The 26,736-nt window shown below is 36.0% G+C and overlaps 1 protein-coding gene across 3 annotated transcripts in view; it reads left to right on the forward strand.

Annotated features, from left to right (window-relative positions):
* The window catches only part of LRP6 (LDL receptor related protein 6), a 133,633-nt gene that overhangs the window by 85,132 nt on the left and 21,765 nt on the right, over window positions 1-26,736 (forward strand). For all 3 annotated transcript variants that reach the window (XM_027856380.1, XM_027856381.1, XM_027856382.1), the window contains 8 exons: window positions 1,891-2,117; window positions 5,396-5,580; window positions 6,726-7,052; window positions 13,993-14,195; window positions 15,369-15,580; window positions 19,057-19,247; window positions 20,101-20,310; window positions 23,737-23,862. In XM_027856380.1, coding sequence (XP_027712181.1) covers window positions 1,891-2,117; window positions 5,396-5,580; window positions 6,726-7,052; window positions 13,993-14,195; window positions 15,369-15,580; window positions 19,057-19,247; window positions 20,101-20,310; window positions 23,737-23,862 — 1,681 coding nt within the window. The remainder of the gene's footprint in view (window positions 1-1,890; window positions 2,118-5,395; window positions 5,581-6,725; window positions 7,053-13,992; window positions 14,196-15,368; window positions 15,581-19,056; window positions 19,248-20,100; window positions 20,311-23,736; window positions 23,863-26,736) is intronic.

Raw genomic sequence — 26,736 nt, forward strand, 5'->3', positions numbered from 1 at the left:
TAAATAACACTGTGCCCTCTTCCATACTATTTTTCTCTTCTCTTTTTATCATTTCTTTTTTCCCTTCTCATATGTCTATCACATTGATCTGCCAATTGTACACATAGACATTAGGCCATGCAGTGGAAAAAATGGGCTGTATTTGGAGTCAGAAGACATAGATTTAAATTCTAGCTATATTACTTACTATCTGTGTGACTGAGAGTGACTGAGAGTCTAAACCTCTTTGGTCCTGAGTTTCCTCATTTGTAAAATGAGGGAGTTCCATTTGATGGTTACTTAGGGCCTTTCCAGTTCTCAATCTAGGATCTGATCTCTGACTGTCATATTTAGGGCCAAAGGATATACTGAACCTATGGATAGAGACTACCACTGGGTAGTAAGAGTGAGATGATCCATGCAGCAGTGTGAGAGGCAACTGTGGTATTGTGGAAAGAACCACTGAAAGGGGGTTTGAGCCCCAATTCTGGTACTTAATACATCTGTGACCAAATCATGGGCAAGTCACTTAACCCCTTTGGGTTTCAGTGAACTCATTTATAAAATGAGAAGTTAGATTATGTGAATTTTAAGGTGCCTTCCAGTTTATACATCCTATGATCCTATTTATTTTTTTGTTTCTAAAAGTTAAGAAGTAAATATTACTTTGAGACTTTCAATCTAGAGTTCCCCCCAGACTCCTATGATTGCTCTATAATTTACTGGCTTTTTTCTTTTTTCTAGTTGCTATGAATATTCTTTGGTCATATTCATATTTTTATTTTTGCTCAATTGTATTTCATGTACTTGACTTTCCTCTTTCCTAATGGGCAGAAGTTTAAGGGCTGAGAGAAAGTTCTTTTCTGTATATAGTTGATAAAGAAATTAGGATATTTTATTAAATAATCTAATAAGAAGTTGGACTAGTAAATTATTTCATACAATTTTTTAAAAAATCCATCAACAATTGCAGTTACTGGTTTTAAGACTTGGAATAGTAGGGCTTTTAAACTAACTTGATAAAATCATCATTCTACCCTCATTCTCAGATGGAAGGGGGGAGGAAGAACTGTCATAAAAGAGGATCAGAAAATGGGTCAGAAAATTTGGAGAGACTTTGCTTCTTTTTGCCAGATGCTTTTGTCTTGTTTCATGAGGGCTTGTGTAAATTGTATTGTATTTTGAGTAACTTATTACTGTTTTTATTATGTGAGGATAGTTATTATCAGGGAAGGAATTTAAAGCTGCTAACTGACTATAGATTGTTCATTGTACCCAAATGAATTTCAGGTTTAAGTCACTCATTATTGTAATCTATGAAACTATTGTATCGCCATAATTTAACAGTGACAAGGAATTTAAAGCTACATTGGAAATGGAAGGCAGGATGCACACAGACAAGGTTGGATCAAATAATGAAGGCTACTTTGTTTAAAGATATTAATGTCCTGTCAAACCATTATGATGACACTCCCAAATGTGTTTAGAGAGCTGAGTCTACATTGTAACTATCCACAATTGTAGTCATATGTTTCTCTACTCGAAAACCAAGAATATTTTAAAAATAAAGATGATTTACATTTGATGTGTTATTATGCATTTTGATTCTTGAGAATGCCAAAGTTCTTTCCTTTGAATTGACAGTAAATTCTGGTCACTGTTGTATTTTTACTGTTTACTAGATCCAGGTTAGAGTCACCTGAACTTGTTTCTACAGTAGAGATTACAAAATATTATGAAATATTTTCATTGCTTATGAACGATATAGGGTTTGGTTTTGGTTTTACTTTAAAAAAAAATACTCTCTCCCCTAAACTTGCTCTTAATTATTCTTCTGAATTATGTTTTGTTTGTAAATCTTATGTTACTACTTATGTTACTTATGTCTTATATATCTCTGTGTTTCTATAGACTATCAGCAGAGCATTTATGAATGGCAGTTCACTGGAGCATGTGGTAGAATTTGGCTTGGATTATCCAGAAGGCATGGCTGTAGACTGGCTAGGAAAGAATTTATACTGGGCAGACACTGGAACAAATCGTATCGAAGTATCAAAGCTGGATGGGCAACATCGTCAGGTTCTGGTGTGGAAGGACCTAGATAGCCCCAGAGCTCTTGCATTAGACCCTGCTGAAGGGTAAATTTAATTTTACCTTTGTAGTTTTTGTAACTACACAGAATTATTTTCTGAAGGGCACAAGAGGATGGCATTGATAAGCTTTGAATACATAATTTGGGAGGGGATATAGTCAGATAATCAAGGGCTGAATCTTGATATCCTGAGAAATATTTGTTAAGGATGTTATGCCTGAATGAAAATCTTGTGAAAGACTTTATTTTAAAGCCATTAATTCAGTCGCCAATGATTTAGAACTGATAATGATGGGAGGAGTGTACCTTTGCATTATGTTTGAAAGAAGGGAGAAAGAGGCTACTTAAGCAAATTAGTAGAGTAAAAAAGTTTAACAGAATGATTATATACCTAAAATGAATTATTTTAAATACTCTGGAGCCTTATGCTTATGAAAAAAGAAGTTGTGATCATTTCAAATCCTATCAGTAAATTAAGACCTGAGATTAGATACCATTTGTATTCCAAAGTAGTAAAACTGCATTAAAAAACAAAAAACAAAACATGCTGTACATTTTAGACTTTTGGCTAATTCAGACTGCATATATTTAATCCACATCAGTGAGGTTTTACTATTACCACAAAATCAAAGAAACATTTATTACAGTGAAATCTGCTCATTAACAAGGTAGCCAAAGTCTATAGATTGTAGCAGCAGTTCTCAAAGTAGGGTCTAGGGATCTATGAGGTCAAAACTATTTTCATAATGGTACTGAGATGTTAAAATTCTAAAATGATAAATATCGAGAGCTATAACTCACATAAACAAAAAGTCTTAGAAGAGGTCCTCAAAAATTTTTAGGAGTATAAAGGAGGCCCACGACAAAAAGTTTGAGAACTATTGTATTACAGGTATTGTTCTAGGAAGGATTTACTAGAACATTGTTTTCTTTTAAAAAAAAAAATCACCAGCTGGAGAAACTCAAAATTAGGAATGGAAATGAATTAAATAAAATTCAAATGTTTAGATAACAACAAGTATATCTACCATATTTGAGATTATAGTAGATGATTTCATATTATTCAGCCTCCTCCCTAATTACTTGTCTAATCAGGCCATTTTTAGAATCAGCATTCTTGATATCATGTGGCATTAAGGCAAAGTTGATATTACCTCCTAGCATTAACTGTCAGACAGATTTAGGATTTATGACCAAAAACACTGGTATGAGTTACTGCTAGCATATGTCAGATTTTTTTTCACACAGATTTTGGCTCACAAAGGGTATGCACGTACCCATAACCTGACAAGTGCTACCCATATAGAGCCCGAAAACACTGGCATTCCTAGGATTATAAGTATATCTTTAGAACTGGAAGGAACCTTAGTGACAATCTAGTCCAGTCCCCCCTAATTTTATAGAGGAGGAAACTAAGGCCAAGGGAGGTTTAAGTGATTTGCCCAAGTTCTTACAGTTCTTACAAGCGTTAGTGGTAGGATTTGAACCTACATCTTCTAATTTCAGAGTTTATGAAATCTTGCTTATATGTCATGGTACTTCATATATATCAACTTTCAGCTATCATAGACTAGGGGAAAAAAAAGATGCATTTTCAGTTCCCAGATCACTGATCTCAATTAGCTGACAGCTGGTAAAGGAGAAATCTAGCCTAGTGCCAGTTTGTAGAGTGCTTCTAACTAGTACTTGAACTGATCTTGTTAAAAAGAACATTTTCCTAGAGGTTAGGACACTCATTTCTAGTTCCATTAATTATCTGTATAACATTGAAATCACTTAAGCTCTGTGTCTCATTTTCCTCATCTGTAGAATACTTTTCCCGCTAGCCTCACAGGGTCGTTGTGAGAATAAAGTAAAATAATGGGAAAAATTTTTGGAAAAAAAGAAAACCTTTTTAAAACATTATTTTATAATTAAGGGTATAGTGGTGAGTGAGGCTTCCTGTTTCTAACCAGTTGACATAAGGGGACAGGAGCTGATCTGATCATATGTAGGTAGCAAGCGCCCTAATAATCTAACAGAAAATGACTGTAAAATGGCCAGACATATTTTAAAGTCATAAAGTATTATAGTTGGAGAGAGCCTCAGAAGCCATATAGTCCTAACTGTACCTGAACAATCCCTTTACTTAAAGATTTCTCGTGAGAGAAAAACCTACTTTTCCCACTCCACTTTTGTATTGCTCTCATTTTTAGGAAGTTTTACTTCCATTCAGCTTAAATCTGCTTTTCTTTAACTTCATTTGCTCCTAATCTCATCCTTCTTCTTTTAGGTATTTGAAGAGAACTGTCACCTCCTCCTTTTGTGTTCTCTTTTCAAGGCTAAAAGTCTCCATTTCCTTCAACTGAACCTATTCATAAGGCATGATTTCTAGGCCCTTCACTTAACTATTCCATTCTTACTTCTCAGCATTATTCTGAGAGGACAATGCCATGATTAAGAAATTTTCTTTTCATCTTTGGCTCTGCTTTTAAGTACTAGTGTCTTGGACACTATTGGACAAGATGTTTAGAGTACTATTTGTTACTATAAATTTGGTGACAGAGACACTTTATAAACAGAAACCAGACTAAGATCATTAACTATTTTCAGAAATTTTCAACTTAGATAATTTTCTTTTATTACTTTTGTAATCTGGAAGTTGAACAATTTATCCAGAAGGGGAAAATGGTACATATTTTATTGATGTTCCTACCCTACTCTTGAACCAACTAATCACTGAATTTTCATTCCATCTTTTCTTAATAATAGAGTATCAGAATCAGCTCAATTAATAATTTTTCACTGTCAATTCCTTGAAGTGAGCAGAGAAGAAAAAATACACTTTAGGTAGTGAGATGCCATAATGTACCTCCTTTATTAGAAGTGCAGGAAAAATAACACTTAGGAGTATAAGAAAGATCTGAAGAACATAAGGAAACTAGTAGAATACTTAAATTTCTTAAAATTCTTTAATGACCTTGCTTACTTTTGAACTTTTTATACTGAACTGGATCTTAGTTTTGCAAATAGAGATTCATTATACACCAAATACTGTAATAGGAAATGTTTGGTAGGGGTCCAGTTCTGAGGCTTTGGTTGAAACAAGTGCTATTGGAAATGTTTTAAGAAGAGCTGACTTCCTCTTCTCGCATTTAAGAAAATAATATTTAGTTGAGAGTGCTATAAATTAAATGCAGCATTTATTTGCAGTCATCATTCTTGTCTTTCCCCATGTTGCCCTGTTCAGGTTTTTAAAGTTTGCATAATGATTTATAAGTAATTTCCTTTTATTTACATGATAAAAAAATGAAAAATATAAAATAATGGGTATTTTGAATTTAGGTTTATGTATTGGACTGAGTGGGGTGGAAAGCCCAAGATAGATAGAGCTGCCATGGATGGAAGTGAACGTACCACATTAGTTCCAAATGTAGGACGGGCAAATGGCTTAACTATTGATTATGCTAAAAGAAGACTCTACTGGACAGACCTGGATACCAACTTAATAGAATCTTCAAATATGCTAGGTAAGATGTAGTTCTGTTCATTCAAATTGAGACAGTCAAAGGGTGGGTTGTTGTTGATATTTTGAATGTAAAGTTAGGGTGATGGTTTAAATTTTATTTACAATATGTGTATGTCATGTGTATACGATGTATGTAGATCTGCTGCTCTATATGAGCAAGTAAGATTTGTAGCTGATTTCAACCTCCTTAACCTGGACCAGGGTGAGAGTATGTGCTGTCATTTTCTTGTTCTAGGTGTTCTTCTCTTTGGATTCTGTTTTTTGGTCCCATTTACAGTGTTCTTTTTTATCTCTGTTGTTAGGAGGAATATTTTTTAAAAATAGGCATAGGGCATAGTAATAAAAAAGAGAAGCCTGTGGTATAAAAACAGATACTCTTCCAGAATTATCCTTTGATGATGATAATTGTGATGCTAATAATGATAACAATGTTTATATAATGCTTAAGCTTTGCAGGGTACTTCATAAATATCTCATTTTGAAGAAGATGTGATGAAACATTGTTTGGATATAGGGAAGCTGAGAACATGTTTTCTTTTCTCTTTCTGTATAAACTGTTTTGAAGTTAAAATTTGAGGTTGTGGTTCCTTATATAAAGTCCAATGACAGTCACTTATATAGGTCAGATACCACCAACAAAAATCTGATGGGATTGTCCACATTCTTTCATTATAAAGGAATTTTATTGTACTTAAGATTGTTTGAAAAGAGTTAACTAATGACTGGGACTGGTAAATATTTGTCCTGCAAACCTTTTTGTGACTGTATAATTTATTGTAGTAGAAGTTAACCTGTAGATATTCCTAAAGTTACCTATAATAGAAGCTACCAGCAGAAGAATAGAAGCCTCTGTGTTTATTAGAAAGGATTAATAATACTACAAAAATATGTATCCAGAAGTTGAAACAGATCACTGACTTACAGCAGAAATGTTAGCCTGAGACATAGGGTCAGAATACAAATGAGTTGACTGTAGAGATTAGACTGATTTTAAGATTGTTTTCAAAATAATTACATTCTTCTTAACTGCCTACGAATATAGTTTTTTTTTCACATATTACAGAATGTTTTTGTTCTGCGAGCAAGACATTTCTATTCCCATATTTCATCCCTCTTCTTACCTCTCTATTGTCTTTCTGAAAACAGGCTTGAACCGTGAAGTTATAGCAGATGACTTGCCTCATCCTTTTGGCTTGACTCAGTACCAGGATTACATATACTGGACAGACTGGAGCCGACGTAGCATTGAACGTGCCAATAAAACCAGTGGCCAAAACCGAACCATCATACAGGGTCATTTGGATTATGTGATGGACATTCTAGTCTTTCACTCCTCTCGGCAGGCAGGATGGAATGAATGTGCTTCCAGCAATGGGCACTGTTCCCATCTCTGCTTGGCTGTGCCAGTTGGTGGTTTTGTTTGTGGATGTCCAGCCCACTATTCACTGAATACTGACAACAGAACTTGCAGTGGTAAGCTATAATTCCCTATAAACAAGTTAGAATTTGAGGAAAAAGCAGAGTTTGGGAACACTATGCCCATTCTTCCTGGAGTCAAAAATGTGACAGAACAAAGGTGATGTTTACTGGAAAGAGAGAGGGTTAGTAAAAAAAAACAAAACAATTTTTGTTATTGTCTTCTTGTTGATAGTAACATATGATGATGTGGCAAAATATTAACCCTTTTCAATTTGACATTGTATTTATATAATTAAAATATGTTAGAACCCAAAATGAGACAAAGTAAATATAGGCAATTTTCATTTTTCTCCTAATGGAAATGAAAAGAGGCACAGATAATCCAAAATTAGTAGTCAAATGACAAGTCTTTCTAACCTTAAGAACAGTCATACACATAGAATCACCACCTTTATACCTTCTCATGCATAGTAATGAAGGGAATAGTGATCAGATGTAAGAATAAGTAGATATTGAATGGGAGAAAGTTGGTAGGTTTACCAGAGAGGATGGGATCACAGAAATATTAAATAAAATTAGTTCTTTGGAACTAGTTCAATATATTACTTTGAAAGAATCCGATGACTAAGTTGTTTTTAACCGTAAAAGAAGTAGACATTTCGCCTCTTATTACAGTGGGACTATAGAACAGAAAATCCAAAAGAAGAATGCATTTTTCATTTTCTTTGCCTAGCACTGACTTGACTACTAACGTAATATATTGTAAAAATTACCTCTATATAATGTAGGTAGATGTAGGCTTATCATAGGATCCATAGAATCACAGGACCTCAGAGTAGGAATGCACTTCAGAGGCCATGTTGTCCAAATGAAACATAAACCAGAATTCCCTCTGTAATGTTCCCAAATAAGTGATTACCTAATCTTTGCTTGAAAAACTCGGATGAGGAGGAACCTATTGCCTCCTGAAGCGTCTCATGCCATTTGGATAGCTCAGACTTAAATCTGTGCCTTAGCAGCTTTTTAATTCATTCACCTGTCTGTACTTTTCACCCATTTTGCTAATTCTGCCCCTTGAGGCCAAAGACAATGAGACTAATTCTTCATCCACAAGATGTAATAGCTTGTTACGTACCTGAAGATAGCTTCCTCACACCCTTCATCTCCTTTAAGCTCCTCTTCCCCCTTCCTGATTTTCATATTGGCAGAATCTTGAGGCTCCTTAATATCTTATTTGCCTTTTCTGAGGATTCTAACTTGTCAGTGCCTTTCCTTAAATAAGGTGTCCAAAATTTAACCATGGTATTCATAGTATAAGAAATGTGAAGTGGTACTGTCTTCCCTTATTCCTGGAATCTGTGTATCTCTTAATGTAGCCTAAGATTACAGGAGAAGGGAAGAGAATAAGCATTTATATAGTGCCTACCATGTGCCAGGCACTGTGCTAAGTGCTTTACATTTGATCTTCAAACAACTCTGTGATATAGGTGCTAGTATTGTCCCCATTTTGCACTTGAGGCAACTGAGGCAAACGGGTTAATTGACTTGCCCAGGGTCACACAAGAAGTATCTCGGGCCAGATTTGAACTCAGGTTTTCCTGACTCCAAGCCCATTCTGTGCACCACCAGCTACCTACATTAGGATTTTTGGCTGCCATAGAATATGTTGATTCACATTCAGCTTGCAGTCACCTAAAACTGACAGGCGTTTTTAGATAAATTGCTGTCTAACCATACTTGGAGTTGGAGTCAGGATCTGAGTTCGATCTGGATCTTGACTCTAGCACTTAGTTCTTATGTGAGCTTGGGCAAATTTCTCACTTTTCGTCAAGACTCAACTCATATCCCACCTTCTGCAGAAGGTCTTTCATGGTCCCCCTAGCTGTTTTCCCTTTTCACATTACCTTCCATTTACTCTGTACATATCTCATATGTACCTAGTTATTTACATGTTGTCTCTCCAATAGAATTAAGACTCTTTGGAGACTGTTTTTTGCCTTTCTTTGTACTCCCAGTGCTTAAAACACTTCCTGGCATGAAGTATACTATAATTACCTGTGTAGAACATTTAGTTTGAAAAGACAGTGAGAGATACGTAACCGTAGCTGAAGAGAGAGAGTAGGAGTCGGTATGTAGGTCTGGGAATCATCAGTTTAGAGATTAATCAATTGGACCCATGGGAGCTGATGAGATCATCAAGTGAGATGATGTAAAAGAAGGGGGAAAGGAAGCTTTGGAATAGCTGCTGTAGAAAGTGGGATAGCATTGATTATAGAGGAATGGTATTTGCCTTGTTGCAGTGTGGTCCTAGTTGAAATTAGATAACAAGTTTGTTATGAGACCAGTCAGCATGGTTTTATGATTTCCTCCAGCTCCATTTGGCAGCACGTGGATAGAAGTAAAGGAGGCAGATGGTGGAAGTAATCCACATTTGGGGTTTGGCAAGGTGTGATTTTGCAAATAAGATGAGGGCAAGGGATTTGAGTGTAGAGGATAGCATAGAATTGAGTTGATTCACCATGCAATAGAGGTGGGGAAGGTAAAAAAGTGCTATAATCACCATCTTTTTCAGTTCAGTTCATTTTTCTGGTATCTCTAGATCTATTTAAATCCTAATGCTGTTATCCAGTACATTAGCTTTCTTTCCCAGCTTTGTTACCTGCAAGTCTGATAAGCATGCCATCAATGCCTTCTAGTAATTGATGAAAAATATATATATTAAGGATCATAGCACCAAGATCATATCCCTGGTGATACTATACTAGAGCCCTCTAAGTTGACCTCAACTCATTAAGGATTATTCTTTAAAGTCTGGCCATTCAATCAGTTCTTAAATTCACATAATTATGGTATTATTTAACCTGTATCTATCCCTCTTGGGAGTCATCTCTGGTCATCCTCATCTATATCTTGCCATTGGACCCAAATGGCTCCGGAGGAGAGTGAGGCTGGTGACTTTGCACAGCCCTCCTTCACTTAAATTTATTTAACTTGCAGGTCATGACTTCACCTTCCTGATGTCATGATCCTCTTCAAGAAGTAAGGACAAACAACAGTCTGTAAGTAGTAGTAGTTGCCTCACTGGGAACTCAACTGGCTAGTTCCAGTTGGACAACACAGCTTCCTCCCTCACCCCTTCCTTCCTTCTTTCCTTCCCTCCTCTCCCTTCATCCTTTTCCTTCCTTCTCTCCCTCCCTCCACATAGGGAATCATACCCTTATCTGTGGGTGCTCTGCCCAAAGGAATATACATTTTTTCTTGATAATTTATTTATTTCTAGTTTTCAACATTCACTTCTGTAAGATTTTGAGTTTTAAATTTTCTTCTCCCGGTCCTCCCCCAAGGCGGCGTGCAATCTGATATAGTCTCTACTTATACATTCGTAGTAAGCATTTTTTCCCATTAGTCATGATGTAAAGAATAATTAGGACTAAGGGGAGGAACCATGAGAATGAAGGTTTAAAACAAAATAGCAAAGGAAACGGAGAGCAAATAGTATGCTTCCATCTGCATTCAGACTCCATAGTTCTTTCTCTGGAAGTAAATGGCAGTTTCCACTGTGAGTCTTTTGGAGTTGTCTTAGGTTCTTGCATTGCTGTGAAGAGCTAAGTCTGTCAAAGTCAGCCATTGCACAATATGGCTGTTCCTGTGTACAGTGTTCTCCTGGTTCTTCTCATTTCACTCTATATCAGTTCATGTAAGTCTTTCCAGGTTTTTTTGAAGTCTGCCTGCTCATCATTTCTTATTAGCACAATAGTATTCCATTACATTCATATACCACAACTTGTTCAGCCATTCCCCAATTGATGGAAGGAATATACATTTGGATTGCTGAAACCTCACAAGATATCTTGGGGTTTTATGGCTAGATTTCTTTTTTTAAGAACCATGCCTTAAATCCAAATCACTCTGACTCTCAATGATTGGCCATCCATAGGGCCCAGCCCAATCCTCGCTTGGTCATGGTTTGGGCTGTCATGGCTCAGAGTGAGTGTAAATAGCAGTTGTTTCTGTTTTGGCCAGAAACCTTGAGGATCTTCCTTTCCTAGATTCATTTAGTCTTTTTGTTTTGTTTTGTTTTGTTTTTGTTTGTTTTTGACTAGGTAAAAGAGGCCATTCTTTGCCTCATTTCTTACCTAGTCTTAATCACTGAAGGGGTATTGCCTCAGGCAAACTGAGACCTGTTAAAGACCTTAGCTTAAAAAGGCCAAGGTCTCCCACTGCATCCAGAGCCATCCCTAGTCTTTCTGTTTATAGCTTGCCACTGGATCCAGATGGCTCCAGAGAAGAGTGTGAGGCTGGTGACTTTGCACAGCTCTGCCTTACTTAAATCCAGTTCACTTGCAAACAACAATCTACCTCTCTCTTGTTCACCGTGGCAGCATGAGAGATCTTGTTAAATGTTTTGCTGAGATCTAAATAAAGTGTTACTAGCAGTGTGATAATGAGCAAGTCACTTAACACAGAGTCTGAGTTTCCTCATCTGTAAAAGGATTATAATAATATTTGCACTCCCTACTGTAGGGTCATAGAACTAGACTCAAAGGGAGGTTGGAAGCCATGTATTTGGGACACCCTCCTTTTGCAGATGAAGAAACTAGTCCAGGGAGTCGAGTGCCTTGCTGAAGTTCACATAGGGTAGTAAGCATCAGAGGAGAGATTTGAGTCCAGGAACTCTGTTTCCAGAGTTGGTGCTCACAGGGTTGTTGTGAATAAAGTGCTTCATAATGTATGATTTTGAATAGCAACAATAATACCAACAACAATTATTATTACTATTAATTATATCTGATATTCCCAATTTTAGTTCAATACTTAATTGAAATACTTAAATTTAGAGCAGGATGGGACTTTAGACATTGTCAAGTTGAACACACTCCAATTACAGATAAGGAATCTGAGGTTGTAACTTGTCCAAAGCGACAGGTAAGATGGCCAAGCTCAGTTGATGTTCAGCATTCTTTCTGTCTTACTGCACTGCCTCTTACCAACTAGATCATTTACTCTCTCCTCCCACCTCATTTTACAGATGAGGAAATTGAGGTGAAGTTGGAAGGTTTTAGCACTGTCATAAATTTCCTAATAAATTTTTTACTGAATGGCTTCAAGATTCCCATTCTGAAAAAAAGGAAACATATCTCACTAATTATGAAGCCTTAATAAAGATGAGACTTGGCTTTCAAAAAATTATGTATATTAAAACTTAGTTGTATGCAAAAAGAAGAATATACATTGTACTTCCCTTATTCCCTCTCATTCTTTTATGTGTTCCTCACATTGCTTTGTGCACAGTTGAATCCCAGGGTGGTTGTGAGGATCAGATGAGATAATAATTATAAAATGGTGCCTGACACCTAGTAAGCATGATATAAATGTTAATAGTAAATATTAATGTAATTTCTAGGTAGGAACGTATTGCATTTGTTGCCCAAAGAGACTAGTGTGCTTCCTCTAAGGCTCATAGAGTATTTAATAGTCCTGTTTGTCACTGTCTCTGAGTGTTTCCTTATTTGAAGACCTTAATTTCAAAACCCTTAGAATTATACAATCTCAGAGTTGTGTGGATCTTTGAATTCATTTAGACTTCTTTACCTCAACTTCCTAAGAAAATTGTACTGTTGGTAGAGACTTATTTCATATTTTTTAACATCTTTAAAAAAAGGAAGTGGGAAACTTGTCATTTGCTACAATCTAGTCATTAATCTTACCTGCATAGTATATGATTTTTTTAAATCTCCAAAAGAAATTAAATCAATGTACAGTGAATACCAAATAAAGGAAAAGCTCACTCCATTAGTCTGGGGAATTCTCTGAAGATTCAGATTAACTAATGTATAGTTTCCATAGATATATAGAAGCTAAAGAAAAAAAAAACAGTGCAGTTAAGAAATTAGTATAAACAGTTATTTCTGTGTTGCCTTTCAATGTTGAAGTTAGAACCTGAACATTGACCTGTTCTTAGAGGACATTTAATTCACCCTAGTTTTAGATCAGAACATTGAAGAGGGCAGGAGAAATAATGTGCCGTGTCTGAGGTTACAGAATTTGTTAGTAGCAGAGTGTCACCTAGAACTTGGGTCTATTTTGTGTGTTTGCTTCAATTTAATTCAAATAAATATTTTAAAAGTACTGCTTTGTACTAGGTACTGAGGCTACAGAGGTGAAAAACAGCATATTCTCAAAGCACAGTCTAAAAGAGGGGGTAGGACTCACACAAGTAAACATTATATGAATCTGAATGTGATAAGGGAAAATTGGTTCCTGCCAAATACATTTGATTGCCCTGTGGTAAACTAGAGAAAGGCAGAGGAGCTAGAAAAAGGATGATATACATATCTTGAAGACGAATTTCATCCTATTTCACCACAGCCTAGATTTTCCTGGGAAAGACATGGTGGAAGACAACCCTACTCTTCCAAGGAATAGGCACTCAAAATAACTAAGCATGGCATTAGACATTGCTGTTCGGGAGGCAAAATATTAGACTGTTTAGGGGCAGAATACAGTTATTCAGTTTCCATTTTTTTAAATTAGGATTTTTTTAATAACATGGAATTAAATGACTTACCTAAGTTTGTAGCAGAACGAAAAGTAGAACTTGAGTCTCCTAACTCTGTTTGATCATCTCTATACTTTTTCTTACATATTGACATCCACTTAAAATGATCCCAGATCCCGGGATAAAGAAGTAAAAAGTTCGTAATTTTTATCTGAGATCCTTGTGGGCCTACTTAAGTCTTGATCATACTAAGCATTAGCTCTTGAACAAATCCGTACTTTGTCCTATGCTTCAGCTTTTGCTTCCCCTCCTAGTATACACATAGTGGAAAAATCCTCAGATGTACTGTATCACCTCCCTGTTCCCCCTTCCTCTTCCATGTCCTGGAATTGGCCAAAGTTTACATGATAGAACATTCCTAATAGTATTTGCATTAGCCTGATTCTTCTAGTGGAATATTATAGACTTCTTTTTTCATTCTTTTCTTTCTTTAAGCTCCTACCACCTTCCTGCTCTTCAGTCAGAAGAATGCCATCAACCGCATGGTGATTGATGAGCAACAGAGTCCTGATATAATCCTCCCTATCCACAGCCTACGGAATGTCCGAGCCATTGACTATGACCCTTTGGACAAACAACTTTATTGGATCGACTCACGACAAAATATGATCCGAAAGGCACAGGAAGATGGTAGCCAGGTAATTGAAGAACTTGACTCAAAATTTATAGCCTTCTAGAAGAGTTTCTCCCTTTAACCAGAACCACTTACATCCTCACCATCTTGTACATTAAAATGACCTCTTCTGTTCTCTCCCCCTCCCTCTTTTCCTACCCTTGTATATGTGTGCACACATGTACATACAAGTATGTTTATTTTTCTATATTTTCTTAATTCTCTTTATTTCTTTACTTGACCCAGAAAGCAAGGAAGCTCCCCAACTAGAACTATTAAAAATGGAAGTACTTAATACAGAGTCCTGCAATCTTGTAAGCTATTAGTAAATGTTTGTTGATGACAGTGATATGTGGGAAGAGGTAATGAATAGATGTGCCATGCTTATGCAGACCTTTGCTTTATCTATAAGGCTATATCACTGGACAAGATTATAGTGCTGTTATTGATGCTAACTAACTTTATGGAGCTTAGGTGACTATATTTATTACCTGTTCACTCAGTCATAACTCTGACTGGGAGCAGTGTTCTGATGGAGTTGGGCAAAGTTCTTATGGAACTAACGGTAAGGAACCAGGAAGTGGAATGTGTTTGGGGATGAATAAGTTAGGGCTGAGATCATTGAACATTTAAACAAGCCTTAGGCCTTTTGAGAAAGGACTAATAGGGTGATAACTAGCAATCAAAAATTGTAGTAGTGTTACAACACCCCCAAGGTTGTATTTCTACAGATAGAAGGTTGTGTTTATATAAATCAGTCCTGTGAAGGAGCACTTCAGCCCACTGGCAAGGAGTGAGGTGAGATTCATTCATTCAGGAAACTGTACTGCTCAACTTTATAAATACTGCAGTTTTGTGGCACTGAGTTTTGTATAAATTGATTTGATAGTCCTGAGCTAGGACTGACTGACAAATGACAGCCCAGCATTTGGAGAATTGCAGTTGGGAAACCCCTGAGCTACAGTGCTTAAATAATACCATTATTACTATATTCTCAACTTTCTTGTAACCAGCGGGGAAAATCCAGATTCCTTGAATTGGGTAACCTAGTATAACATGTTGGTCATTAAGAGAATTAGTTCTTTCTTGAGTTCAGCCATTCATGTTGGTGGTAGTTATTGGATGAATCTGTCCCAGGGTTGTCAGATTTTCAACCTAATATCATTTGTGTATAAGTCTTTTACCCTTCCTTCCAAAGGGTCTTACTGTGGTTGTGAGCTCAGTTCCCAATCAGAATCTGGATATGCAGCCCTATGACCTTAGCATTGACATTTATAGCCGTTACATCTACTGGACTTGTGAAGCCACCAATGTCATTAATGTAACAAGACTGGATGGGAGACCTGTTGGAGTGGTACTCAAAGGAGAGCAAGATCGACCTCGAGCCATCATGGTAAACCCAGAGAAAGGGTACGTTATATAAATGATATATTGGAAATTCAGTGGGAATATTTTCATGGCAGTTTGCAAGAGAGAGTCAAGGGAGTATTTGAAGTAAGCAAATTGTAAAGGGGTATATACTTATTTACAGGTACTAAACTTGAACATTGGGGGAGAAAAGAATTTTAACATGTGCCCTAATCCTTCTGCCTACCATCCTCCTCTGTGTGTGTGTGTGTGTGTTGTGCATTTAAAATTTGGTCTTAATAACCATGCCATAGATCAGTATTCAGTAAATTCAGAATCTCTTCAGAATTTGTCATGTTCAGATAGAAACTAGGTCAAAGTTAATTATGATCTATGAAAAATAAGTTTGCTGAGCAAGGGAATTCTTTTTTTTTTTTTTTTTTTTGCTTAGGCAGTTGGGGTTAAGTGACTTGCCCAGGGTCACACAGCTAGTAAGTGTCAAGTGTTTGGTCTGAGGCTGGATTTGAACTTAGGTCCTCCTGACTTCAGGGCCGGTGCTCTATCCACTGCGCCACCTAGCTGCCCCAGCAAGGGAATTCTGTAAGCACAAAAGGAATGTTTTAAGCTACCTATTTAAAAGGATAATTTTTTTAATACTGAACTTAAATAAAATTTTATGGGTTACTGTGAAATTGTATTTGTTACTATAAAACTGCCCTGTTTGTGCCTCCTGAACCTTCCTTCTGCCTTTTGACAAGTAAGTGCAGTTAAACAAAACAAATCTACATAATGAATATGTCCAAAATTGTATGTCTCCGTAGCTTGTGTTCCTCCCCTCTATGTTGGGAGATGGGTAATATGCATCATCAGAAGTCCTTTGGAGACATAATTAATCATTGCATTGATCAGTGGTCTTAAGTCTTTCACAGGTTTGTTTCTAAAGAAAGCTTATTATCCTTATATAAATTGTTTATATCCTTATATAAATTGTTTTCCTAATTTTCACTGCACCTTTCATCAGTTTATACTACTTTGGATTCTCTGAAATCCTGAATCATTTCTTAGGGCACAATAATATTCCATTACATTTATATACCGTAGTTGGTTCAGTGATTCCTCAGATCTGGCAAGCTAAAGTATCCTCTTAGATTCTAGTTATTTTCTTCTCTTTTCCCCCTCAGGTAATCCCTCTTTCAAGATCAGAAAGTTTATTTTGTTTGTAACTGTGTCCTCTTTTATCCTCCTTTTAACCACTCCCCTATTCCCACTTGTTTTCTTCTTGAGTGTGATGTATTTCTACGCTGAGCTGAGTGTGTTTATGTGGATGTGTGGATGTATAATCTTCTTTTGTCCATTTTAGATAGGAATAAGGTTCATCTTGATGCCTCCTCCTCTTACCTTTTTTTCCATATTTGTATATTTCTTCACACATACCTTTGCTATTCTGAGAAATAGCACGCTTCATCCCCTTCTTCCTTTTCATGCTAGTGTATTCCTTTTGTCCTCTGATCTCTTTCCCCTCTTTAAATCCTCAGAATAGAACCAATCTACCCTCAGTACCTTTATTTTTAAAAGTTAACTTGTTCATTGCCCATTGAAAACATTAAGGTCCTGAAGGGATGCTTTTTCCTTTTCCCTCTATTAGAATATTGTTACTACAACATCATCATACCATTCTTTCCAATTGCGCAAATAAATGATCCTTTCCTGATTTCTTTGTATTCTAGTGTTTCTGTTTTAGAATTGTACTCAGTCTTTTATCAGAAATGATTGCAAATCTGTTTCATTAAGGTCCTTTTTTTTCCTTACAAGATTTTACTCAGCTTTTCAGGATAATGTATTCTTGGTTTTAAGCCTACTTCTTTTGCCATCAGGAACATTGTATTCCAAGATCCCTTGTTGTTTAGCCAGGTCTCCTGTGATCCCACTTGGAGTCTCTTGGTACCTACACTTCTTCCTGGATGCTTGCAGTATTGTTTTTCTTTGCTGTGGAAACTGGATTTTGGTTGTGGCGTTCCTAAGACTTTGAGGTTTTTTTTGTTCCTTTCAGGAGGTGATCAGTGCATTCTTTCCATCTTTACTTTGCCCTCTGACTAATAGATCTGGGCAATTTTCATTCACAATTGCTTCAAATATATTGTCTAGGTTTAAAAAATGATGATTTTCAGAGATTTCAGTGATTCATAAGTTATCTCTCTTTGATCTCATTTCTACCTCGGTTATTTTTGATATCAGATATTTTCTGTTTTCTTCTTTTTTTTAGTCTTTTGATTTGGTTTTAATATTTCTTGCTGTCTTATAAAATGATTGATTTTAGTTTGATCTGGTTTTTATGGGGTCCATTTTGGTGGGTCTGATTTAACCCTTTCTTTTCTGAGCTACTTATTTTCATTGCTTTTCTTTCTTCCACATACTCATGATTTTGGAAAACCTGTTTTTTCCTTTGAATCTCTACTTGTAATTATTACAGAGTTTATTTGCTGCTTCTTTTTGGAAATCTCTAGATTTAGTAATTTTTTATATTGATTGGTGTTTAATTTTACTCTTTCCAGCTTTAGTTCCTAATTTTGGCTTCGTGCCAGCCCTCTGCTGTACTTCTGTAGTATTCAACCCTGTATGGTGTTACTCTTGGTTTTTGCACTGACTTTCAACCTACCAAGGTTGGACTCCCTTGGATCTTTAAGGTTCAGAGCATGGGTTCTTCAGTACCTTCTATGCAGAACAGAATGTTAGGGACTTCAGAGTCCCTTGGCCTGGAATATTCTATCTGATTGCTATTCCTTGCCACTCCCTAGGAATTCCAAGGTTTCTTTGATGCTCTTCCAGTATTTATTTTGGACCACCTTGGGGTTCTCTTAAGAGAGCCCTTTGTATTTTTGCTGTTTGCTTATAGACATAGAATCTTATAGGCTAAATATATTTTGTCTCTGGTCATACTGTGAGGCTGCCTGGTGCCTGTGTGAGTTTGGAAGGGTAACAAAGAGTAGCACTTTTCCTGTTTCCTGTGGACTTCTGGCTGAATTTTTGTGCATTTTCTTTCTTTTTTTGTGGTGGGGAGGTAATCAGGGTTAAGTAACTTGTCCAGGGTCATACAGCTAGTAAGTATCTGTGACTGGATTTGAACTCAGGTCCTCCTTACTCCAGGGCTGGTGCTCTATCCACTGTGCCACCTAGCCACCCCAATTTTTGTGCATTTTCAAAGTAGAAGATGTGACTTATTAGTTTCTCATTGAATTTTTTTTATTATTATTGAGACTGGGCAGAAAATGGTTTTCAGATGCTTTGGATAGTTGTTTCTATACCTAAAACATTTAGCAAGTTAATTACAAGTATTTATCTATTTAGTAAAGCAAAACTTCGAAGGACATCTACTAGTTACTAGTATATACTTTTGTTATCCTAGTTTGTTGAGCTCCGTGAAAATAGTAAAAAATCATTGCTTTAAAAAAAAGAAGTACTATCTCTCATTAATGGGGTTTGGCTGTACTTGTATCAATATAATTTCTTTTTATAACTTTTTTTCCTCTTTCTTCCTTTAGGTATATGTACTTTACCAATCTTCAAGAAAGGTCTCCAAAAATTGAGAGGGCCGCTTTGGATGGAACAGAAAGAGAGGTCCTCTTTTTCAGTGGCTTAAGCAAACCTATAGCTTTAGCCCTTGACAGCCGCTTGGGCAAACTGTTTTGGGCTGATTCAGATCTCCGTCGAATTGAAAGTAGTGATCTCTCAGGTACTCAGGAATAGTATTTCTGAATGATTTAGTCTAGGGAGTCTCTCCATTTCTTTCTTCATGCCTCCTTTCTTTTTTTCCTTTCTTAGTTCTGATTTGAAGTTAGAGACTTTTAATAAAATAAAAACATAGTGTTTTGCACATAGTAAGTGCTTAATAAATCCTTTATTCATTAGAATAATTATGTACATTTTACTTTTTACTGGTCTCTTCTGGCATGCTTCCAGTGATCCAAAGAATCACCTGAATCAATCAATGTTATAGTATTTTGCACATGCAAAATTCATCGTTATTGTCATGACGTTTGTCAGTTTTGACCAACATAGCGTAATATTCATTCTTTCATTCCTTAAAGCCAGACATTTGTTGCTAGGATGACTCATTCAGCTTTACTTTGCCGGATCATTTTTAGGGTCTGTTTAAATCCGACTACAGTGAAGGTTACAAACAATTAGATTTTGACTCACTATAAAGAAGAATTTCAGGTTTTTTTTTTTTAGCAATGGAATGGGTTACCTCATTAGCTAGCGAATTCTCCATCATTTTGAAGTCTTTAAGCTTAATGACTATTTTTCTGGGATGTTGTAAAAGATATTTCTGCTTTTGGGTAGAGATAGATAATATCTTAATTCCTTTTCCACTCTATGATTTGAAGAAAATACAATATTCAGAAGTTTATATCACTGATTTGGTATTTCATGTAATATACTAGCATTTTAAAAACTTTAGGCACGTCAACTAGATTTTTAAGGTACCTAGTTTAGTGCTACATGTACAATGGTAATAGAATTTCAATACATGTCATTAAGTGAATTGGTACCTAAATTTTTTTTCTTTGGGTTGTTTTATCAAGGTGCCAATCGTATAGTTTTAGAAGACTCCAATATTTTACAGCCTGTGGGACTGACTGTGTTTGAAAACTGGCTGTACTGGATTGATAGGCAGCAGCAAATGATTGAAAAAATCGACATGACTGGTCGTGAAGGGCGGACCAAGGTCCAGGCTCGAATTGCCCAACTCAGTGACATTCATGCTGTAAAGGAGCTAAACCTTCTGGAATATAGTAAGTAGCTAGTGGGATTGCTGATCTAGTACATTTGAATATTATATTAAGGTAGTATCCAGGTCTCCTTAGTGGAGTCTTTTTAGCATAATTAGTAATTAAGCCATTTGCTCATACTATATTTGAAAACGTCATGGTATGTTCAATGCATGGAAACTCTTTGTGGGTTTTCTACCTCACCTAGTCCAATACAGAAAACCATAAATCTTCCTGATTCTGATGACACCTCTCTATCCACTACCAAAATCCTATTCTCTTATGCCACTATTATTTCTTCATAGAAGAGAAACACTATATTTTTTGCAAATTTTTCCAAAATTATGAGCAATTTTTCAAGTAATTCTTAATTGCAAGTATCATTAGAAGATAAAACCTGAATGCTAAGTCTTGGCAAATTATGTCCCACCGAATATATAAAAACAACTTACCTTTATATATTACTTTAAGTTATGAAAAATGCTTTATTCACAACACTGTGAGGTACATAGTGCAAATATTATTATCTTCATTTTACAGATGAGGAAACTGAAGCTCTAAGGGATTTAAATGACTTACCCATAGTTACAAAGCAACTGAGTATCTAGGGACAGTATTCAAACCCACATCTCCTGACTTTCAAGTCCAACATTCTTTCCACTACTCCACACTGCCTCTCAATACAAAGTTATGTTATAGCTTAAGCAAAATAAAAACATAAAATGCATTTGTTCCCATCTTACAATTGTGTATGTTTTTCCTCAAAACTGTCCTAAGAGAAGCATGCAGAGAAGATATAAAAATATAATAATTTTTTCTGTCTTTGGCTCCAAAAGTATTAGCTTCTCTGGTACTATTAAGATACCTTAAGTAATATCTGTGACTATAAGTTTAGTGATAAGGCATACCTGCTAAAGAGAAATCACATTAAAATGATGAATGATCTTTAGATGTTGTCAACTCTGATAATTCTCTTTGCCTGCTTTTGTAATTGGAGAATAAAGCAATTTATCCAGAACGGAAAGAATATATGGTATTTTACTGTTCTATCTCATTCTTGAACCAACCAATTTCTAAATTTTTATTTCTTATTTAATAGTAGGTTATTGTGATTATCATCATATAATTTAATTATCAGTAATAGGAAAGGAGAGCAGAGAAGAAAAAATAAGTATATGTTGGGCAGCAAGGTATCACAAGACACCTTGTGTATTAGAAGTGCAGGAAAAACAGCACTTAGAAGTATAGGAAAGATCTGGAGAATAAAAGAAATTAGCAGAATGCTTTAATTTCTTAAAATTGTCTAGTGACTTCATTAATTTACAAATGGAGATTAATTACATACCAAGTGCTATAGTAATGAAATGTTTGGTATATTTGAGTAAAATTCTGAGGCTTTGGATATAACAAGTGTTGGAAAACTTAAGAAAAATCGATTCACTTCCCTTCTAAGGTTTAGGGAAAAAATGTGGTTGATGATATAATAAAATAATTGAACCATTTTTAGCCAGAATCCATCTTCCTTTTCTTCTTTGCTGGTCAAGTCACATCTATGGACACCTATAGCCTTAGGGTACTTAATCTCTCAGGGCCCCAGGTAACTTTCTAGAACTTTAAATTGTGGTGACAGTGCTGATTACCATTGGTAGAGAAAGTTCCATACTGGCAGTTCCCTATATTGATTCACATGATAAGCTAACAATAATAATAATAATAATAATAACTAGCACTCGTGTAGCTCTTTAACATTTGCAAATCTATACACATATGTTATCGTATTTGGTCCTCACAACAATCCTGTGAGGCAGGTGCTGCTATTATCCCTATTTTACAAATGAGAAAACTGAGGCTGAGAAAGGGTAAGTGACTTGCCTGGGGTCACACAGCAAGTTGGTACCAGAGGCAGAATTTGAATTCAAGTCTTCCTGACTCCAAGTCTAGTACTGTCACTTGATTGACCTTGGCCAGTTACTTAGCATCTTTTGGCCTCAGTTTCCTCATCAGTCAATGAAGGAGCTAGGATAAACTACCTATAAGGACCCTTTCAGTTGCAAATTTTTTATCCTATGAATTCTGTCAATTGAAGTAGCAAGGTGGCTCAGTGGATAGAGTGCTAGGCCTGAAGTCAGTTCAAATCTGGCCTCAGACATTTACTAGCTGTGTGGTCTTGGGCAAGTCACTTAACCTCTTTGACTTAATCCATTGGAGAAGGAAATGGCAAATTACTCCAGTATCTTTGCCAAGAAAACCTCATGGACAGCATTGATGTGCTGTGGTCCGTAGGGTCACAACGAGTCAGGTACATACAATTGAATGACTGAACAACAACAGAGTCTGTCAATTGGGTATTTAAATATGCATAATTCTAGTAATATATATTTTAAAGCATTTACAACTTATTGCTCATCTGCAAAACTTTGACCCATGGCAGATTGAGCAACCAAATACCTACTCAGAAAAAGAACCGACCATATAGTTTGAGGTATCATTATTAATTACTAAAATTGCAATACCTCTCATTAATAAATTAAACTCTGAGCCTTCACTCCAGTTTTTTAAATAATGGGGGAATTTCTTTTTCTGTAAGATTTTGTTCATTTCTCTCTATCAGACCTCTTTATCTCATATTCAAATAAACATAAAGGTGACTGGTTACACTATTTATTAACAATGCAATTATAAACAAAACAAAGAATAAGATTTACTTTGTCATCTGGGAGGAACATCACAGCCAAAGTCATCTTTAACTGTCGCTACAACTGCTGACTTCTCATTTATTAATCAGTCTCACCTTTCATTTTTCTCATAACACAAGTTAAATTTTTCCTCCCCAAACATTTTTTTCACTCATTTTTCCTACAAGGTAAGTTTTAAAGTCAGTTCTCTCAGGAAATAAGTTTTTTTTTAGCTCTCTCTTTCTGCCCTCTCTTCTGCCCTCGTAGTTCACATCTTCACCAGAACAATAGTTAAACTCGGTTTCCTCAAAAAATGACAAGTAAACTATGGGTATCCAGCATTCTAGTGCTTCTTGCACATACTGTGGCAGAGTGTTTTGTTTTAGAGGGAAGACCTATTGAAGTTCATGTTACATTTGTATGCATGTTGTTTCCTTAAGTAGAATATAAGTTCTTTGAATCAGGTATTGTTTTATTTTGGCCTTTGTATCCCCAGCACTTAGTACATTTCATGGTATATGGATGCTTTAGTAACTACTACACTAATGTATGCTAGACTTTTTTATGTTGACAGTAGATTATAGTTTATATAATTTAAGTTAAAGGAGTGAGTACCTTAGTTTAGACAGAAATCTTAGCTATTTAAAAATTCATAATATACATCTACTTTTGTTAGTAGTTAAGGAAAAATCATAAGTTTCTTTTAAGGAGATAACTCTTGAGTTTCTTGCATCTACTTGTGTTGATAGATTTGGACTTTTCTCTTAATTTATAGGACAGCATCCATGTTCTCAGGATAATGGTGGTTGTTCACATATTTGTCTTGTGAAAGGAGATGGGACAACAAGGTGCTCTTGTCCAGTGCATCTGGTCCTACTTCAGGATGAACTGTCTTGTGGAGGTAGGTCTTTGGGTTAATATAGTCAACCCTGAAGGAAAATAGTAAATGCTCACTGTATCCCCTACCTCATTTTGAATGTTGCCTCTGATTGACTAGGAAGTGAACTCAATCGTAAATTAGTTAGTTATTTATTGTACGCTTAACCTAATTGTCCTAGGGTTAGGAAATGTACTGGGCCTATGATTTCATTGGTGTAGGGAACTCTCATGTTAGGAAATTTCTCATCATCAATGCCGATCATCACTTTCTCTGCAACTTACAGTGTTAGAGAGTTGGCTAGAGAGCTAAGAGGTTAAGTGATTTGGTCAAGTTCACATAGAACCAGTACCTATCAAAAGCAAGACTTAAATTTAGGTCTTCTTGGCACCAAGGCCAGCTCTCTATTCACTATATCATACTACCTCTTTTGTGTACCAAGTATATTAATGTTCCAAAGTTAGAGTTATGATCAGCATGGAAGAGTCCTAAGCTTCATAGTTCTGGGTTGCTTCTAGGATAGAAAATAAATGCTAGGGATTGAGATAGCATCAGACTCTGAATGTGATTTTTTAAAAATAATAGGTAATAATGAATTATTCCACCTCCAGCAGTTTTAGCCCATTGTTATATAGAGTGACTGTTATATTTAGGAAAATATTCAAAGGTAGGAAAGACTGTTCCAGTTAAATCTGAAGGTTATCCAAGCAGGCTCCTCATAGACCACAGAGTGAGATGTGTCTCTGAGTCTGAAAACACTTCCTGCTTTGGGCTTTGTGTTGCCAGAACAGGCTTGGGGGCTGGTAACAGCAGTATCTTTTTAAAATACCTATTAAACAGTAGTTTTTTTTTCCCCCCTGTAACTTCATGAGTAGTTACAGATAAGTGCTTCAAATGCAGAGAAGGCCTGAAATATGATTTCATGTTTCTGAGGCTAGTCTTGAAAAACAGAGAAAGTTAACTACCAGAAAAAAAACTTTTTTTTTTTTAAAAAAGCCAACTCTGTAAGCATAAGGATGAAATGATATCCATAAAAAATTTGAGGAAAACAATGTTCAGGATTTTTCATTCTGAAATCAATGTTATGAATATTATCAGGAGTGGAGCGGGGGAAGAGAATGAAAGAGAATCCATTCTATTTTTGTTCCATTTTTTCCCTCCTCATCCCAGGCATCCTCAGAAAATCTTCCACTTATAGAAAACCTGTGCCATCTTTCCCACCTCTATTGGAGCTGCAGCTGTAGAGAGTTATTCCCCCCAAAGCTGATTTAAATCCTTTTTACAGTATGTATGCCTTCAAGTGTGGAGAAAGCCTGAAACAAATTTAGCAAGAAGAGTTTGATGTAGTCCCTACAGTGACTCTTCTTATCTTCTCTTGGATGACTCTGTTTATACCTGACCACTGAGAAACCCTCTTAGAATAGAGGAACAATTAATTGTCTGTATCCCTAGGCAGTCATATCCTTTTGACTTATAATGAGAAATGTCCCTTTTGTCAAACATCATCAGATGCCTTTATCATGAGTACAAGGAAGTGGAGAGTCCACTCCCTGGCAGAAGCATTTCTGACCCAAGAATGTGACAAGCAGCTAAAGGAGCCAGAGTTTCCATAATTTAAAATGTGTATGTTGTGTGAAGGCAGGACCAGGATTGTGCAGTAGTAAATACAAATCTGCTATTTTGAAATTCTTTTAAGATGGTTACTGGGAGGCAGACCTAGACAATTCTTTAGGACAAAAATCTTCTCCATTTTCTTAGCTTTTTTATAGCAGCTAATACAGGTAATTATTTCTGTTAGATTCTATGTCCCAAATGAAAAAATCAGGGGAGAAAACAAGAGCTGCAGTCTTGTTGATCCCTAATAGGAATTAGTAATAGTTAGTAAAAGATCTACTAGATAATGCTGTGATTTACTTTAAATTTTATTGAAATAAAAATGAGAGAGTTACACTATATATGGTTCATCAACGGTAATCCTCATATGCCTCATAAAAGCTGCAGTTTTAAGGCTTTCACCTTTAAATTCTGACAGAAATAAGCAGTAATAAAAGAGACTTAGTTGCTGGATAGGTTACATGGGGCAACTTTGGCTTAAGAGAAAATAGAATTTTTCTTAAGAAATCATATACGGTACTATCGTTCATTCATAGATTTGGTGCCTTAGGATAGACATTAAAAAGAGTTACCCCCCAAAAAAACCAGCGTGTAAGTACATAGAAGGTATTGGTTCCAGGACTGACACAAAGGGAAAAAAAAAAACAAAGGGCTGAGGCTCTTGAGCAATCTTCAGTGTGGTTAACTTTCTATAATTAAAAGTCCTCTTATTTTTGCAATTAAAGATCATCTCTGTGCTAAAATTCTTCAAGTAAAGGCAACATGATATAGTGAAGAACATCTGACCTAGATTATTCAAATAGCTTCCTAATGGTCTGCCTATTTCCCCTTGTAATCTCTCCTTTTCATAGCTACCAAAATAATTGTCCTAAGTCACAGGTTTAATCATGTTGTTTCATTGTTTAAAAATCTTTATTGATTTTCTGTTGCCTTTGGAATGAAACAAATTCCTTAGTCTGGAGCAAAACATCCCCCTTTCTCCCCACCTAATCTAGCTAAAACCTACCTTTCCAGATTTATTTCATATATATGCACTCTTTATTTTGTCCAAACTAGCTACTAGCTGTACCTAGCCTTGGCATTCTAGTTTTCTCTCTGTGTGTCTTCACATAGATTGTTCTCCTATTCCAAGAATATGCTTCTTCCTTACCTCACTTCCAGTATCCCTAGCTTTGTTTTAGGCTCAACTTAGATGCCCTACCTCTTCCCTTGAAAAACCTTTCCTTCTCCCCTTCCCCCAAATTATAGTACATACTTTGTTTTTATTCTTGTTTTTTTAAATTA

The sequence above is a fragment of the Vombatus ursinus genome, unplaced genomic scaffold (genome assembly GCF_900497805.2).
Source record: "Vombatus ursinus unplaced genomic scaffold, bare-nosed wombat genome assembly UNPS02011431.1, whole genome shotgun sequence".
Lineage (NCBI taxonomy): Eukaryota > Metazoa > Chordata > Mammalia > Diprotodontia > Vombatidae > Vombatus > Vombatus ursinus.